General features: G+C 38.5%; 2 protein-coding genes across 2 annotated transcripts in view; one reads left to right on the top strand and one right to left on the bottom strand.

Moving 5' to 3' along the window:
- Positions 1 to 18,876, top strand: part of LOC114203611 (acyl-CoA-binding domain-containing protein 5-like) — a 294,339-nt gene that overhangs the window by 99,362 nt on the left and 176,101 nt on the right. The gene's annotated exons all lie outside the window — the stretch shown is intronic.
- LOC148163641 (ankyrin repeat domain-containing protein 26-like) overlaps positions 16,696 to 18,876 on the bottom strand; it is an 87,327-nt gene continuing 85,146 nt past the window's right edge. Inside the window, exons 26-27 of the mRNA XM_088025467.1 lie at positions 18,049 to 18,094; positions 16,696 to 16,939 (exon numbers count right to left, since the gene is read on the bottom strand). Of these exons, the coding sequence (XP_087881593.1) occupies positions 16,800 to 16,939; positions 18,049 to 18,094 (186 nt within the window). The 3' untranslated portion in view covers positions 16,696 to 16,799. The remainder of the gene's footprint in view (positions 16,940 to 18,048; positions 18,095 to 18,876) is intronic.

Raw genomic sequence — 18,876 nt, forward strand, 5'->3', positions numbered from 1 at the left:
TATCCCCTCTGAACGTAGATGCAAAAATTCTCAATAAATATTAGCAAAACAAATTCAACATCACAGTAAAAGTATCATACATTATGATCAAGCAGGATTCATCCTTGTGTTGCAGGGATGGTTCAATATATGCAAATCAATAAAAACAATAATAAGAATAGATAATAAATACATCTTTAGTAGAATAAAAGATAAAAATCATATGATAATCTCAGTAGATGCATAAAAAGCAACTGACAGAATTCAACATCCATTCATGATAAGAACCCTCAACAAATTAGGTATAGAAAGAAACATACCTCAACATAATAAGAGCCACATACAGGACAAGCCCACATATATCACACTCAATGATGAAAGCTTGAAAGCTTTTCATCAAGATCAGGAACAAGGCAAGGGTGCCCATTCTCACCACACCTACTCAGTGCAATCAGCAAGGAAAAAAATTAAAAGTCTTCTAAATCAGAAAGGAAAAAGTAAGTTGTATCTATTTGCAAATGACATGATTTTATATATAGAAAATCCTAAACATCACACCAAAGCCATTCTGATCTTTTAAATTGGACCTACCCAGTAAAGGGTTAGAATCTCAAATCTATCAAGAACTTATAAAACTAACACACAAAATGAATAATCCAATTTAAAAATGTGCAGAAGACACAGACATTTTTCCAGAGAAGACATACAGATGGCCAACACACACATTTGAAAACATGCTCATTATCATGTATCATCAGGGAAATGCAAATCAAAACTACAATGAGATATCACTGCACACCTGTCAGAATGGCTAAAATGAAAAACACAAGAAGTAACAGGTGTTGGTGAGGAGGTGGAGCAAAAGGAACCCTCTTGCAATGTTGGTGGTGCAAATGCAAACTAGTATAGCCACTGTGGAAAACAGTATGGATGTTCCTCAAAAAGTTAAAAAAAGAACTAACTACCCTACTGGGTTTTTTGTTTTTGGGGTTTTGTTGTTGTTGTTGTTCGTTTTTGTGTTTGTTTTTTGCACTACTGGGTTTTTAACCAAAGATTACAGAAACACAAATTCAAAGGGATACGTACACTCCTATATTTATTGCAGAATTACTTACAATAGCCAAGATATGGAAGCAACCCAAGTGTCCATTGATAGATTAATGGATAAAGAAGATGTGGTATATATAAATGGAATATTTTTCAGCCATAAAGAAAAAACAAAATCTTGCCATTTGCAGCAACATGGATAAAACTAGAGAATATAATGCTAAGTGAAATAAGTCAGTCAGAGAAAGACAAATACCATATGATTTTACTCATATTTGGAACCTAAGAAACAAAACAAATGAGCAAAGAGGAAAAAAACAGAGAAGACAAACCAAAAACCAGCCTCTTAACTATAGAAAACAAACTGATGGTAACCAGAGGGGAGGTGGGTGGGGAGATGGGTGAAATAGGTGATGGGAATTAAAGAGGGCACTTGCGATGAGCACTGAGTAATTAACATAAAAAAAAATTTAAAGGCAAATTATGAAATGGGGAGAAAATATTTCCAAACCATAACCAGTAAGGGGTTAATATTTAAATATACAAGGAACTCACGTATTTCAATAGAGAGCTAGATAACCCCATTGAAATATGGTCAAAAGACCTGAATAGACATTATTCCAAGACATAAAAATGTCCGACCCATACATGAAAACGTGTTCAACATCACTAATCACCAGAGAAATTCAAATCAAAACTACAACGAGAAATACCTTTATACTTGTTACAATGTCTATTATCAAAAAAACAAGAGGTACCAAATGCTGCTGAGAATGTGGAGGAAAGGGAACACTCATACATTGTTGGTGGGAATGTAAACTGGTACAGCTGCCACTGAAAACAGTATGGAGGTTCATCAAGAAATTACAAATAGAACTACCATATGATCCATGAGTCCCACTTCTGGGTATATTTATCCAAATGAAATTAAATTATCTCAAAAAGACATCTATACTCTTATGTTCACAGCAGTATTCACAACAGCCAAGGTATGGGAAAAATCCTGTTTCCATTGATGGATGAGTGGATAAAGTAAATGTGATGGATGATAGATAGATGGATAGATAGATAGATAGATAGATAGATAGATAGATAGATAGATAGATAGGAATATTATCCTTTAAAATAAGAAAATCCTATCATTTGCAAAAACATGAATAGACCCAGAAGCATTATGCTAAGTAAGAAAGAGAAAGATAAATACTGCATGATACCATGTATATGTGGAATCTAAAAGAACTGTTTTTGAACTTGAACTCATATAAACACAGTAGAATGGTGGTTGCAGGGGCTGGATGGTGGGGAAAATGTGTAGAGGTTGGTAGTTGCACACAAGCTTTTAGTTATAACATGAATAAGGTTTGAAGATCTAATGTATAATGTGGTGGCTATAGTTGATAATTCTGTGTTGTATAATTGAAATTTACTAAGAAACTAAAACAAGTGTTCTCACCAATAAATAAATAAATAAATAAATAAAGTAGGGGGCAGAATGCATTAATTAACTAGATTGTGAGAATCCTTTCACAATGTATACATATATTAGCTCATCACATTACACATTTTTAAAGATCTTTATTTAAATTCTAGTTAACATACCGTGCAATATTGGTTTCAGGAGTAGAATCCAGTGATTCATCACTTACATAAAACACCCAGTGTTCATCATAACAAGTGCCCTCTTTAATACTCATCATCCATCTAGCCCATCCCCCACCCACCTCCCTCCATCACCACTGAGTTTGTTCTCTATAGTTAAGAGTCTCTTATGGTTTGGTTCCCTCTTTTTTTTCACCTCCCATATGCTCATTTGTTTTGTTTCCTAAGTTTGACATATGAGTGAAATCATATGGTATTTGTCTTTCTCTGACTGACTTATTTTGCTTAGTGTAATACACTCTAGTTCTATCCACACTGGTGCAAATGGTAAGATTTTATTCTTTTTGGTGGCTGAATAATATTCCTATATATATGTATAGGAATATTGCATATATATATATATGCACCCCATCTTCTCTATCCATTCATCAGTCAATGGACATTTGGGTTCTTTCTCCAGTTTGGCTATTGTTGATAATGCTGTTATAAACATCAGGGGAACTATACCCCTTTGAATCTGTAGTTTTGTATCCTTTGGGTAAATACCAAGTAGTACAATTGCTGGATCATAGGGTAGTTCTATTTTTAAATTTTTGAGGAAACTCCATACTGTTTTCCAGAGTACCTGCACCGGTTTGCATTCCCACCAGGAGTGCAAGGGGGTTCCCCTTTCTCTGCATCCTCACCAACACATGTTGTTTCTTGTGTTGTTAATTTTAGCCATTCTGACAGGTGTGAGGTGGTATCTCATCGTGGCTTTGATTTGCATTTCCTTGATGAGGAGTGATGTTGAGCACCTTTTCATGTGTCTGTTAGCCACCTGGATGTCTTCTTTGTAAAACTGTCTATTCATATTTTCCTCCCATTTCTTAACTGGATTATTTGTTTTCTGGGTGTTGATTTTGGTAAGTTCTTTATAAATTTTGGATACTAACCATTTATCAGATATGCCATTTGCAAATATCTTTCTCCCATTCCATAGGCTGCCTTTTAGTTTTGTTTCCTTCGCTGCGCACAGGCTTTTTATATTGATGAAGTCCCAATAGTTCATTTTTGCTCTTGTTTCCCTTGCCTCTGGTGATGTGTCTAGTAAGAAGCTGCCCCAGCCAAGGTCAGAGAGGTTGCTGCCAATGTTCTCCTCCAGGATTTTGATGGTTTCCTGTCTCACACTTCAGTCCTTCAACCATTTTGAATTTACTTTTATGTATGGTGTAAGAAGGTGGTACAGTTTCATTCTTCTGCATGTTGCTGTCCAGTTTTCTCAAACCATTTGTTGAATATCCATTGGATATTCTTTCCTGTATTATTGAAGATTGGTTGACTGTGTAGTTGTGGATCCACTTCTGGGTTTTCTATTCTGTTCCATTGATCTATGTGTTTTTGTGCCAGCAGTGTAGTGCCTTGATGACTACAGTTTTGTAATAGAGCTTGAAATCCAGAATCACGATGCCTCCAGCTTTGTTTTCCCTTGTTCAGGATTGCTTTGGCTATTCAGAGTCTTTCGTGGTTTCATATGAATTTTAGGATTGTTTGTTCGAGTTCTGTGAAAAATGCTGGTGGGATTTTGATAGGGATTGTGTTAAATGTGTAGATTACTTTGGGTAGCAGAGACATTTTAACAATGCTTGTTCCCATCTATGAGCATGGAATGTTTTTCCATTTCTTTGTGTCCTCTTCAAGTATTCTCTTTAAGTATTTAATTTTTTATGCAATTGCAAATGGTATCAATTCCTCGATTTCTTTTTCTGCTACTTCATTATTGGTGTATAGAAATGCAACAGATTTTTATGTTAATTTTATGTCCTGTGACTTTGCTGAATTCATGCATTAGTTCTAGCAATTTTTTGGTGGAGTCTTTCAGGTTTTCTACATAGAGTATCGTGTTGTCTGCAAATAGTGAAAGTTTGACTTCTTCCTTGCAGACTTGGATGCCTTTTATTTCTTTTTGTTGTCTGATTGCTGAGGCTAAGACTGCCAGTACTGTTAAATAGTAATGGTGAGAGTGGATATCCCTGTCTTGTTCCTGACCGTAGGGAAAAAGCTCTCAGTTTTTCCCCATTGAGGATGATATTACCTGTGGGTCTTTCCTATATGGCCTTTATGATATTGAGGTAGGTTCCATCTATCCCTACTTTGTAGAGGGTTTTCATCAAGAACGGATGATGTTTCTTGTCAAGTGCTTTTTCTGTATCCATTTAGAGGATCATATGGTTCTTATCCTTTTATTAATGTGGTGTATCACATTGATTTGTAAATATTGAACCACTCCTGCAACACAGGAATAAATCCCACTTGATTAGGGTGAATAATTCTTTTAATGTATTGTTCACTTTGATTTGCTAGTCATGTTCATCAGAGATACTGGCCTGTAGTTCTCCTTTTTAGTGGGGTGTTTGGTTTTCACATTGTACATTTTAAATTAAAAAATAAAAAAGAACAAAAGTGTAGTCATTCCCATTTTCTGATAGTTGTCCCTACCCTTAACCTTTATTTCTTGTTAAAAGTAGATCTTCAGGGTTGTTTTTGTTTGTTTGTTTTTTAGTTTAGTTTAGTTGTTTAGTTTATTATGTTATGTTAGTCACCATAGAATACATCATTTGTTTTTGATGTAGTGATCCACGAGTCATTGTTTTCATATAACACCCAGTGCTCCATGCAGTACGTGCCCTCCTTAATACCCATCACCAGGCTAACCCATCCCCAACCCCCCTCCCCTCTAAAACCCTCAGTCTGTTTCTCGGAGTCCATAGTCTCTCATGGATCATCTCCCCTCCGATTTCCCCCCCTTCATTTTTCCCTTCCTTCTCCTAATGTCCTCCCTGCTATTCCTTGTGTTCCACAAATAAGTGAAACCGTATGATAATTGACTTTCTCTGCTTGACTTATTTCACTTAGCATAATCTCCTCCAGTCCCAACCATGTGGATGTAAAAGTTGGGTATTCATCCCTTCTGATGGCTGAGCAGTATTTCATTGTATATATGGACCACATCTTTACCCATCCATCTGTTGAAAGGCATCTCAGCTCCTTCCACAGCTTGGCTATTGTGGACATTGCTGCTACGAACACTGGGGTGCATATGGCCCTTCTTTTCACTACATCTGTGTCTTTGGGGTAAATACCCAGTAGTGCAATTGCTGGGTCATAGGGTAGTTCTATGTTTAATTTTTTGAGGAACCTCTACACTGTTTTCCAAAATGGCTCTACCAACTTGCATTCCCACCAACAGTGTAAGAGGGTTCCCCATTCTCCAAAACCTCTCCAACATTTGTTTCTTGCCTTGTCAATTTTTGCCATTCTAACTGGCATAAGGTGGTATCTCAGTGTGGTTTTGATTTTAATTTCCCTGATGGCTAATGATGATGAACATTTTTTCATGTGTCTGTTAGCCATTTGTATGTCTTCTTTTGAAAAGTGTTCATGTCTCCTGCCTATTTTTTGACTTGATTATTTGTTTTTTGGGTGTTGAGTTTGAGAAGTTCTTTATAAATCTTGGATATCAGTCCTTTGTCTGTAGTGCCATTTGTAAATATCTTCTCCCATTCTGTGGGTTGCCTCTTTGTTTTTTGACTGTTTCCTTTGCTGTGCAGAATCTTTTTATCTTGATGAAGTCCCAAAAGCTCGTTTTTGCTTTTGTTTCACTTGCCTTTGGAGATGTTATCTTGAAAGAAGTTGCTGTGGCCGATGTCAAAGAGGTTACTCCCTATGTTCTCCTCTAGGATTTTGATGGATTCCTGTCTCACATTGAGATCTTTCATCCATTTTGAGTTTATCTTTCTGTATAGTGTTAGAGGATGGTTGAGTTTTATTCTTCTGTATAGAGCTGTCCAATTTTGCCAGCACCATCTATTGACGAGACTGTCCTTTTTCCATTGCATAATTTTTCCTGCTTTGTCGAAGATATTTGACCATAGAGTTGAGGGTCCATATCTGGGCTCTCTATTCTGTTCCATTGGTCTATATGTCTGTTTTGGGGCCAGTACCATGCTCTCTGGGTGATCACTGCTTTGTAATATAGCTTGAAATCAGGCAACGTGATGCCCCCAGCTTTGTTTTTCTTTTTCAACATTTCCTTGGCGATTCGGGGTCTCTTCTGATTCCATACAAATTTTAGGATTGTTCCAACACTTTGAAAAATGTCATGGGAATTTTGATCGGGATGGCGTTGAAGGTATAGATTGCTCTGGGTAGCATAGACATTTTAACAATGTTTATTCTCCTCTTATTAATGTGTTCTATGACATTGATTGACTTGCGAATGTTGAACCACCCTTGCATCCCGGGGATAAATCCCACTTGGTCGTGGTGGATGATCCTTTTAATGTACTGTTGGACCCTATTTGCTAGGATTTTATTGAGAATTTTGGAATCCATATTCATCAGGGATATCGATTGGAAATTCTCTTTTTGATGGGGTCCTTGCCTGGATTGGGGGTTAAGGTAATGCTGGCCTCATAGAATGAGTCTGGAAGCTTTCCTTCTGTTTCTATTTCTTGAAACAGCTTCAGGAGAATAGGGATTATTTCTTCTTTGAATGTTTGGTAGAATTCCCCAGGGAATCCATCAGGCCTTGGACTCTTGTTTTTTGGGAGGTTTTTGCTCACTGCTTCAATCCCTTTACTGGTTATTGGCCTATTCAGGTTGTCAATTTCTTCCTGTTTCAGTCTAGGCAGTTTATAGGTTTCCAGGAAGGCATCCCTTTCTTCCAGGTTGCTCAATTTATTGGCATATAGTTGTTGATAATAATTTCTAATAATTGATTCTGTTTCCTTGCTGTTAGTCAATTTTATTAATTTGGGTCCTTTCTCTTTTCTTTTGGATAAGTCTGGCCAGTGGCTTTTGATCTTATTAATTCTTTCAAAGGACCAGCTTCTGGTTTCGTTGATCTGATCCACTGTGTTTCTGGTTTCTAACTGATTGATCAATGCTCTAATCTTAATTATTTCTCTTCTAATGCATAGCTTAGGAATCGTTTGTTGCTTTTTCTCTAGTTCTTTAAGCTGTAAAGTTAGTTGGTGAATTCGGGGTTTTTCTATTTTTTGAGTGAGGCTTGGATGGCTATGTATTTCCCCCTTAGGACCGCCTTTGCTGTATCCCATAGGTTTTGGACCGATGTGTTTTCGTTCTCATTGGTTTCCATGAATTGTGTAAGTTCTTCTTTGATTTCCTGGTTGACCCAAACATTCTTGAGCAGAGTGGTCTTTAGCTTCCAAGTGTTTGAATTTCTTCCAAACTTTTTCTTGTGGTTGAGTTCCAGTTTTAAAGCATTATGGTCTGAGAAGATTCAGGGAATAATCTCAGTCTTTTGGTGTCGGTTGAGACCTGATTTGTGGTGCAGTATGTGGTCTATTCTGGAGAAAGTTCCATGTGCACTCGAGAAGAATGAGTATTCTGTTGTTTTAGGGTGGAATGTTCTGTATATAACTATGAGGTCCATCTGGTCCAGTGTGTCATTCAAAGCTCTTGTTTCTTTGTTGATATTCTGCTTAGATGATCTGTCTATTGCTGAGAGTGGAGTATTGAGGTCTCCTACAATTAACATATTGTTATCAATATGACTCTCTTTTGGTTAACAGTTGGCCTATGTAGATGGCTCCTCCCATGTTGGGGGTGTAGATATTTACAATTGTTAGATCTTCTTGTTGGATATATCCTTTAAGAATGATATAGTGTCCTTCTGTGTCTCTAATTACAGTCTTTAGCTTAAAATCTAAATTGTCTGATATAAAAATTGCTACCCCAGCTTACTTTTGAGGTCCGTTGGCATGGAAGATGGATATCCATCCCATCGCTTTCAGTCTGGATGTATCTTTAGGTTGAAAACGAGTCTCTTGTAGACAGCATATGGATGGGTCCTGTCTTTTTATCCAATCTGCAATCCTGTGCCGTTTTATGGGAGCATTTAGGCCGTTCAAGTTGAGTGACTATTGAGAGATATGAATTTATTGTCATCATGTTGCCTGTGAAGACCTTGTCTTTATAGATTGCCTCTGTAAATTTCAGTTCTATATCACTCTTGGGGTCTTTCTCCTTTTATAGAACCCCCCTTAATATTTCTTGCATGGCTGGCTTAATGGTCACATATTCTTTCAGTTTCTGCTGCTCTTGGAAGCTCTGCATCTCTCCATCCATTCTAAATGACAGCCTCGCCACATAAAGTATTCTTGGCTGCATGTGTCTGAATAGGTCTTGCCAGCCCTTTCTGACTTGCCAGGTCTCTGTGGATAGGTCTGACATTATTCTGATGTTCCTCCCTCTGTATGTAAGCAATCTCTTCCCCCTAACTGCCCTTAAGACGGTTTCCTTGGTTCTAAGATTTGCGAGTTTTACTATTACATACCGGGGCGCTGGCCTGTTTTCCTTGATCTTGGGAGGGGTCCTCTCTGCTTCTAGGACACAAATATTTGTTTCATTCCCCAGATTAGGGAAGTTCTCAGCTAGATTTGCTCAAATATATCTTCTAGTCCTCTCTCGCCACCCCCTCACAGATCCCAGTAATTCTGACATTGGAACGTTTCATGGTGTCACTTATTTCTCTGATTCTCTTTTCATGGATTCTGAGTTGTTTTTCCCTGGCCTCCTCTTTTTCCTTCTTGTCTATTAATTGGTCTTCTAGATCACTAAGTCATTCTTCTGCCTTGCTTACCCTAGCTGTTAGATTATCTAGATTAGATTGGATCTCACTGATAGCACTTTTAAGTTCTGCCAGTTCAGCTTTCATTTCTGCCCTTAGAGACTCTACATTGCCATTAATCCACTTCTCCATCTTAGCTACTGTCTTGACAATTGCTACCCTGAATTCCATCTCTGACATCTTGGTTATATCTGTATGCATTTATGAATCTGTGGCAGAAGTCACAGTCTCTTGAGTCTTTCCTATTTTGGGGGTTCCTTCTCTGAGTCATTCTGTTGAGGGGTGGTTGAGGGAATGTACAGAGTCCAAATTATTGACCACGACCCAAGCAAGATGCACCTTTTTATAGGAACTTTAGGGTTGCTGGACTCTTGTTCTCCAGGCTGTCTTCTGGGGGAGGGGCCTGCCCTGCTGTTACTCAGGCAACCTTGTTTGGGCAGTTGCCCTACCCCCTGTGGCAGGGGCTGGGCTCAGTGAAAACCCGTTTTGGGGGGCTTTTGTTCTCTGGCGGCTTTCCTTGGCGGCTTTCTGCGTCTCTTCTGAGAGCCAGCGCAGAAGAGATCGTTTCCAACCCTCTCTGCCTCAGAGCAGAAATATCGCAGTCTGTTCTTCGGTGAGCTCTCCAGGCCACACTATCTCCGTTTCTGTGTGTGCTGCTATGAACTGCAGCATCCTGGGTTGTGAGCCCCTCAGCAGCACTCCCAGTCCTCGCCTCCTGGTCGGGGCATGTCTCTGCCCTTTGTGTCTCTAAAACCGACAGCCTCCCCCAGTTCCCATGCACCCCACTGCTCCACGTTTCAGTCTGGGGACTGCCCTAAAGTCCCTTCCCTGCCGCTACCGGTGTGCGAGTCTGTGCCCCGTCCCCAGCGCGGGAGGCTATCGCTCACTAGCGGTGTAGGATCCTGACGGCCATGCTCCCTCCTGCTGCCGTTTATCCTCCGATAGCTGCCCGCGGAATCACGGCTCCCCGCTTCATACCTCCAAATCAACCGCCTGTGATATTCTGTTTGTAGAGATCCAGATATATCTTCTTATATCTCAGGGTGATTTCCTGGGTGTTCAAAGTGGTCTGGTAGATATCCAGCCCAATTCAGGGACCGGTTGGTAAAGGGTCCCCTACTCCTCCACCATCTTTTCCTCCCCTGAAGTAGATCCTCAGTTAATGATTAAAAAAACAAAACATATTCTTCAAATAATGAAAAACTATATTATTTAAATAGATTTTTTTAAAGACCCGAAGAAAACTTATTTTAAAAATGCCTTAACCCCAACTGAAATTTCTATGGATAGGTAAGACAGCAGACTGGATACAGCAGAGGTGAAAATTAACTAGGAAAATAGAAGAAATAATTGAGGATATAAGGGAAGAGACCAAAAGACAACCATGGAGACATGAAAGAGAGGTTAAGAAATATGGGGCCTAGATAAGAAAGTCTAAATATGTTTAATCTGAGACACCAAATCAGATTCAAAAGGCCAAATGAATTTTGATTATGTTCAGTTAGCCAGCATACAGTACATCATAAGTTTTTGTTGTAGTGTTCAACAATTCATTAGTTGCCTATAACACCCAGTGCTCACCCCAACACGTGCCCTCCTTAATACCCATCGGCCGGTTACCCCATCCCCCTACCCCTCCCTTCTGTAACCCTCAGTTTGTTTCCTGGAGTCCAGAGTCTCTCATGGTTTGTCTCCCTCTCTGATTTCTTCCCATTCAGTTTTCCCTCCCTTCCCCTGTGGTCCTCCGCTCTATTCCTTATGTTCCACATAGGAGCTTGACTTATTTCACTTGGCATAATCCCCTCCACTTCCATCCATGTCAAGGCAAATGGTGAGTATTCATCCCTTCTGATGGCTGAGTAATATTCCATTGTATATATGTACCACATCTGTAACCATTCATCTGTTGAAGGGCCTCTCAGTTCCTTCCACAGTTTGGCTATTGTGGACATTGCTGCTATGAACTATGGGGTGCATGTGCCCCTTATTTTTACTACATACATATCTTCAGGGTAAATGCCTAGTAGTGCAATAGCTGGGTCATAGGGTAGCTGTATGTTTAATCTCTTGAGGAACCTCCATACTGTTTTCCAGAGTGGGTGTACAAGCTTGCATTCCCACCAACAGTGTAAGAGGGTTCCCTTTTCTCCACACTTTTTCCTGTCTCGTTCATTTTGGCCATTCTAACTGGTGTAAGGTGGTATCTCATTGTGGTTTTGATTTGTATTTCCCTGATGGCTAGCGATGTTGAACATTTTTTTTAATGTGTCTGTTAGCCATTTGGATGTCTTCTTCAGAGAAGTGTCTTTTCATATCTTCTGCCCATTTCTTGACTGGTTTGTTTTTGGGGTGTTGAGTTTGAGAAGTTCTTTATAGATCTTGGATATCAGCCCCTTATCTGAAATGTCATTTGCAAACATCTTCTCCCATCCTTTGGATTGCCTCTTAGTTTTGTTGACTGCTTCCTTTGCTGTGCAAAAGGTTTTTATCTTGATGAAGTCCCAAATGTTCATTTCTGCTTTTGTTTCTGCTGCTTTTAGAGACGTGACTTGAAAAAGTTCTTGTGGCCAATGTCAAAGAGGTTATTGCCTATGTTCTCCTCTAGGATTTAATGGATTCTTGTCTCACATAGAGGTCTTTCACCCATTTTATCTTTGTGTATGGTGTAAGAGGATGTCTCGTTTTATTCTTCTGCATGTGGTTGTCGAGTTTTCCCAGCACCATTTATTGAAGAGACTGTCTTTTTTTTCCCATTCGATGTTCTTTCCTGCTTTGTCAAAGATTAGTTGACCATAGAGTTGAGAGTCCATTTCTGGGGTCTCTACTCTGTTCCACTGATCTATGTGTCTGTTTTTGTGCCAATACCATACTGTCTTGACTACAGCTTTGTAATATAGCTTGAAGTCAGGCACTGTGGTACCTCCAGCTTTGGTTTTCTTTTTGAACATTCCCCTGGCAATTCAGGGTCTTTTCTGTTCCATAGCAATTTTAGCATTATTTGTTCCAGCTCTGTGAAAAATGTCAATGGTATTTTGAAAGAGATTGCATTGAAAGGGTAAATTGCTCTGGGAAGCATAGACATTTTAACGATATTTATCCTTCCAATCCATGAGCATGGGATGTTTTTCCATCTCTTTGTGTCTTCCTCAATTTCTTTCATAAGTGTTCTGTAGCTTCTAGAATACAGATCCTTTACCTGCTAGGTTACGTTTATTCCTAGGTATATTTTGGTTTTTGGAGCTGCTGTAAATGGAATTCTAATTATGGAACATTATTAAGATAAATAGCAAGACATCAAATCTAGACCCATAATAGCGTACCTGCAGTAAACACAAAAAGAAAAAGAATTCCTCCCCCACCCCGCCCGCAAGAGTAAAATCTTTAGAGCAACCAAAAATTGTGGGGAAAAGGAGCAGAGTGGGGAACAGATTATGTTCAAAGGAGAAATAGGCAGACAGCTAATTTCTAAAGAGCAATTATGAGAGACAAAGGGCAGTGGAATGACATTTTCTGTATGATCAAAGAAAGTAACTACTCACCTAGGATTCTCTATGCTGTGAAAATGTGTATCAAGAGTAAGAGGAAATAAAGGCATTTTTATTCTTTTTTCAAGATTTTATTTATTTGGAAGAGAGTGAGAGAGAAGGAGCGAGAGAGGAAGAACAAGTGAGGGGAGGGGCAGAGAGAGAGGGAGAGTCAGACTCCACGCTGAGCAGTGAGCCTGAAGTGGGGCTCAATCCCAGGACCCTGGGATCATGACCTGAGCCAAAGGCAGACACTTAATCAACTGAGCCACCCAGGCGCCCAATAAAGACATCTTAAACAGAGATTCATTACCTGGCAGCTCTTGCTCATGGAAATTTTAAAGAATGCACATAAACAAACAGAAGAAAAATAATCCCAAGTAGAAATTCTGAGACGCAAGAGGAGAGGGGAAAAAAATAATTAAATATGTCCTTCAATTTAAATGAACACTGACAGTATCATATAAAAGTTATAAAAATGTTGAGTATTTTTTAAAGATACAAGAGAGAATTAAAACACAAAGCAACAATACACATAAGTTTGGAGCCATGTAAATTGAGTTAAAAGCATTCAAAACTCCTTGCATTATCATTATCCATGAACAGAGAGGACAAAATCCTCACCAAAATTTCATCATATCAAGAGTAGCAATGTATGAAACAGACGAATGAAATCACAACTAAATTCAGTTTACCTAAGAAATGCAAGGTTGGTTTGACATGAGCACTTAATGTAATTGACGACATTGACAAATTTTTAAAAAATTATCTCAATATATGCAAAACAAACATCTATTATCTTTCAACATTCATGATAAAACTTAGAAAACGAGTAGTAGAAGGGAACTTTGTTAATAGAATCGTAACAGAAAGACCCTAGGTGACCCCATAATAAATGCCCTTTGGTGTTCTCACCTTTTATAATCCTTTGCCCTTAAGAGTAGCCAAGCTCTGTGACTTGACTCTAGCCATTAGAAAATGGCAAATGTAATGGAATTTTGCAGATACAATGGTTAATTTTGAGTTGATCAAAAGGGGATTATTCTATGTAAGCCTGATTTAAGCAGGTGAAACCCTTAAAAGAGGACTGAGCCCTCTCTGCAGTGAAATTCTCCTTGTTGGCCTCATGAGGTAAGCAGCCATATTGGGGAAGCCTACCTGGCCAAGAACAAGGAACAACCTTGCTATAGACTATTTGTTCCCCCCACTCCCAAATTCATGTATTAAATCTTAATGTTCCATGTAATAGTATTTGGAGGTGGGGGCTTTGGGAAGTGATGAAGTCATGAAGGTGGAGCCCTCATGAATGGGATTAGTGCCCTTATAAATAAAGGATACCTGAGAGAGCTCCCTTGGCCCTGTGCCTTATGAGGAAACAGGAGGAAGACCAGCATCCATGAACCAGGAAGCCGGCCCTCACTGGACACTGAATCTGCCAGTGCCTTGATTTTGGACTTCCTAGCCTCCAGAATTGGGAGAAACAATATAATAAGACAGTTTAGCAAGATAGGTGAATCTAAGCTCAATATACAGAATACTGTTATTTCTATAAGCTAGCAACAAACAGGAAATGAAATTGATTTTTGAAAATAATATCTATAATGGGGTCAAAAGTATTCAATTACTGGGAATAAATCTAAAAAACATCGGCAGGACCTTTATAGGAAATTTTTTAACATTGAGAGTTAATCAACTGAAATACTGTTAGGAAAACTCAGTATTATGTCTTTTCCCTATAAAGTATTTATAGATTCAATGCAATTCTAATCAGAATCTTTGCTTTGTAAAGCTTGACAAGTTGATTATAAAAGACCTATGGAGCCTTTTCCCCCCTCTCTTCTTTCTATTCCCAAATTTTCAGTTCAAAAGCATAGAAACAGGGAGCTGTGGTGGCCCAGAGTGTGGTGTTGGAGCCTGGCTAGAATGGGGAAGGCATAAAAGTGGGAGAGCCACCCTGCAGTGTTGGAACACCCCTGAAAGGTCAACAACAGAGAATGTGGTATCACGGACTGAAGGGAAAGAACAGTCCAGCATGGGGTTTTCAGAGCCTGTGGGGGCAGTAAATCATCTGCAGAAGATGTGGCCTGGCACAGGGTGTCTGAGAAAGGAGATATTTACATGTCTCAAAGTACTTCCCCTAAAATACTAATGAGTTATAAAGTGGAAAGTTAACATTCCAGAGGAGAAACCTGGCAGATATTACCTCCAGGATCAATGCTCACATCACCAACAATGGGACAAACCAAATTGTAGGTCACATGATAGGATGCAATGAGAAGAGTAGAGGACCACTTCAGTCATACTCTTGCTAAAAATGTATGATCTGAATTTTTTTTAAGTTTTTTTTTTTTTTTTAATTTGTCAGCGAGAGAGAAAACACAAGCAGGGGGAGTGGCAGGCAGAGGGAGAAGCAGGCTCCCCACTGAGCAGGGAGCCCGATGCAGGACTTGATCCCAAGACACCAGGATCATGACCTGAGCTGAAGGCAGTTGCTTAACCAACTGAGCCACCCAGGCATCCCTGATCTGAATTTTATCATCAGGAAACATAAGAAAAACCCACATTGAAAGACATTCTCCATTACTGGAATTAACTCTTTAATAAAAGATTAAAAGTCATGAAAATTAAGGAAAGACTAAGGAACTATTCTAAACTGAAAGAACTAAGAGACACAACATCTGAATTAAATACATGGCTCTGAACAGGACCTTCCGTGCGTATAGGATATTACAGACAAGTGACAAAACTTAAAAATATGATGATTAAATGACAGAATGTACAGGGTGCCTGGGTGGCTCAGTTGGTTAAGCGTCTGCCTTCGGCTCAGCTCATGATTCTGGGGTCCTGGGATCGAGCCCCATGTCGGGCTCTCTGCTCAGTGGGGAGCCTGCTTCTCCCTCTCCCTCTGCTTGCCGCTCTGCCTACTTGTGCTCTCACTGTCAAATAAATAAATACAATCTTTTAAAAAAATGATAGAATGTATAGTTGACATGGTTTGAATGGGTGCACTTATAGGCAGATGTTTTCAATAAATACATGATAGTACTCTAAATGTATTTTCTTTTATGATTTCAATAACATTTTTTCTCTAGCTTACTTTATTCTAAGAATATAATATGGAATACATATAACATACAAAACACAGGTTAATTGACTGTTCTGGTACCAGTAAGTTTTCTGGTCAACAGCAGATTATTAGTAAAGTCAAAAGTTGGGGAGTCAAAAGTTATTCACATATTTCTGACTGCAAAGGGTCAGTGCCCCTAACCCCGACATTATTCAAGTGTTAATTGTATGAGAGTTAATTGTCTGATTGTCAGGGTTGTACAGTAGTTATGTGGAATGTACTGACTTGTAGGATATAAATGCTAGGGGAATCAGGCATAATTTAACAATTTACCTGCAAATCGTTCTGGGGTGGAAAAGTTCTTTTTTCTCCAATTTTTCTTTTCTCTAATTTTAAGACTGTTTTCAAAAAGTAAATCAAAAATAAACAGAAAAGGTGAAAAGCCTTAGGCAAATCTTATTTCACCATGAGGAAAGAGCTACGAATCAGTACTTGAAATTAAAATTAAAATTATACGTAGGTTTTATGGCACTACAAAAATTGTAATATATACAAACACTGACAATAGCCTTAGCAGCAATATATCAAAATGATGTCTGTGTAAATCTCTAGGTCCATATGTAGTAATAAAAACTGGAAAATACAAAAAGGCTATCAATTAACACCACTGAAGTACTAACGACAATTTGGTTGGTTGGGTGCTGTTTAAAAAGCTGGTATTTGGGCAGCCTGAAGCATGTAAAACTCAACAGTGCTGGTTTCCACATACAAAACCTGCTTAAAAGTTAATTAGGTGCCAAGAAACATAGCTTAAAATATTATATAAACTTTCATTACACATATGATCCAAACCCGTTTCCTTTAATAAAGATTTTCACACATCATACGTTTAGTAGGACACAATTAAGATGTTATACAAACATCCAGTAAATGAATTATTATTGATCTTTCAGAGCATGTACTTTTTCTTCAAAATCTGTAAAAATTCTTTTGACGATTTCTCTAGTGGATCGTACTTTACATGTGGTTCACAAGTAGATTCTAAAGAGGAGGTCTTATACAATGAGTCTGATTCAAATTCAGCAGCAGCTGAAAAGAAAAAGAGTTACATTCTTTATCTAAAATTTTAACTTTGTAGTTAACTACAAGTTAGTAAAAAACAAAGTTGAAGCCTTATGAGTGTTAAGAAGAATGAAAAATATCTGCATAGAACTACAAAATACAAGATGACTTTTAAATATATTTTGCTCATGGTTGCCCACCAAGTTAATTGCTATTGTGGATAAATATCAGAGCTTCTAGTTTCTCATTACGAGATGAAATTACATGATGATGACAGAGCCCACCCCTGAACAACCATATACTATAAACTGAAAAAGCAAACAGGCAATTTTAGAGTTGAATATACCATGACAGGTATAAAACAAGACACTATAAGAACACACAAAAGGGACATCCTACTTTTCTATCAATATTGTCTGCTTTTTGGTGGAGGTGATATGTAAACTGATACCTGAAGTACAAGGAAAAAGTGTGCCAGGTGGAGGGAAGACACATATACAAAGAACATATACAAAGAGTGAGGAAGAACACTTGTGGAATTGCAAGTAGTCTACGCTGAAGAGGTGCTAGAGCAAAGCAACAGAGTAGGGTAAGTAGCGACAGAGAAGGCTGAATAATCTGGCAAGAACCAAATTGATTTGGGTGTTTTTATTCCATATAAGGAACTTGGAATTTTACTCAATGGCAAAAGGTAAACCAATGACAAAATCAATGACTGGAGATTTAAATACCATCTGTCAAGTGACAGCTATATGGACTATAATTGCTTAACTATTACTAAGACAAGTCTGGTTTTTTTGGTCTTATACCACTAGCAGAAACAAGAATTTGAGAAATCCCACTTATTCAGGTTGACGGTTCCATAGGAGAGGCAGAAGTGAAGAAAGATTATAGCCAGAAATAATAACAGATACGTAGACGTTTGGAGATTTTTAAAAAAAGTCTGAACAAACACGATGATTAAATGAGGAATAAGTATGTTCTTCATTATGTTTATGTTTTACATTTTTATTAGATAGATATAAAAAAATTTATGTAGTACCTATTATCCAAACAAGGGAAAGGGATGCCATTTACTATTCATAGTTTATTTCCAAAATCAATGACCACCTTAATTCATAAATTTGGCAACATACCTTCTTCTAGTTCTCTAGTTATATTCCTTTCCATCTCCCGCTGCATCTGAAATAAGTCAAATATTATTTATAATGTTCAAGTTAAAGAGACATTACTGTAGGAATTATATATAGCTTATGAAATGCGGTCTTTAAATAACACTTTTAGAGACTAAAACTAAGTTAGGGATTGCTTCAATAGAAAGATAATCACATAAATAAAATAAATCCCTACTTATTTTAATCTTAGGTAACTGAGAAGAAACATATGTAATGCTATTTAGATGAATCTGATAAAAAGTACAATTAATATAGGTCTATTGAATATAGACTTTCTGGAAGAAGAGGAAGATGGCGGAGGAGTAGAGGACCATAGTTTTGTTGGTCCCTAGAATTTAGCTGGGTAGCTTTCCCCAAATCATTCTGAAGACCTGTGAACTCAACCTGAGATCTAAGAAAAGAACTGTTGCAATTCTACAAATAGAAAAGCAACCACTTTCTGCAAGGTAGGAGGTGTGGAGAAGCGAATCTGAGGTGATATATGGGAAGATAAACCGTGGGGGCGAGGGAGCCTACATAAGCCGGCTATCAGAAAGTGATAAAGCAGTGGTGCGCAAATCGGATATTTTAGAAGTCCGCTCCGGCGAGGGACATCCCTGCTTGAAAGGCACTCAGGTGGAGAAGCAGGGTGGAACCCTAGGTGGAACAGCCTTATTTCAGGATCCCCAAGGTCACAGAAAGAATGGGGGTGCCTGAGTATGGGAGAGTTCCCAGGCATTTGAGCAGTGAAGCCGGCTGCAATCAGAGAGTTGAGGAGGGGGGCGTTCAGCTCAGTGTTGCCATAAACCA

The sequence above is a fragment of the Eumetopias jubatus genome, unplaced genomic scaffold (genome assembly GCF_037043125.1).
Source record: "Eumetopias jubatus isolate StellerSeaLion01/CBP00866 unplaced genomic scaffold, mEumJub1_p1.0 scaffold_8, whole genome shotgun sequence".
In the NCBI taxonomy this organism is placed as follows: Eukaryota; Metazoa; Chordata; class Mammalia; order Carnivora; family Otariidae; genus Eumetopias; species Eumetopias jubatus.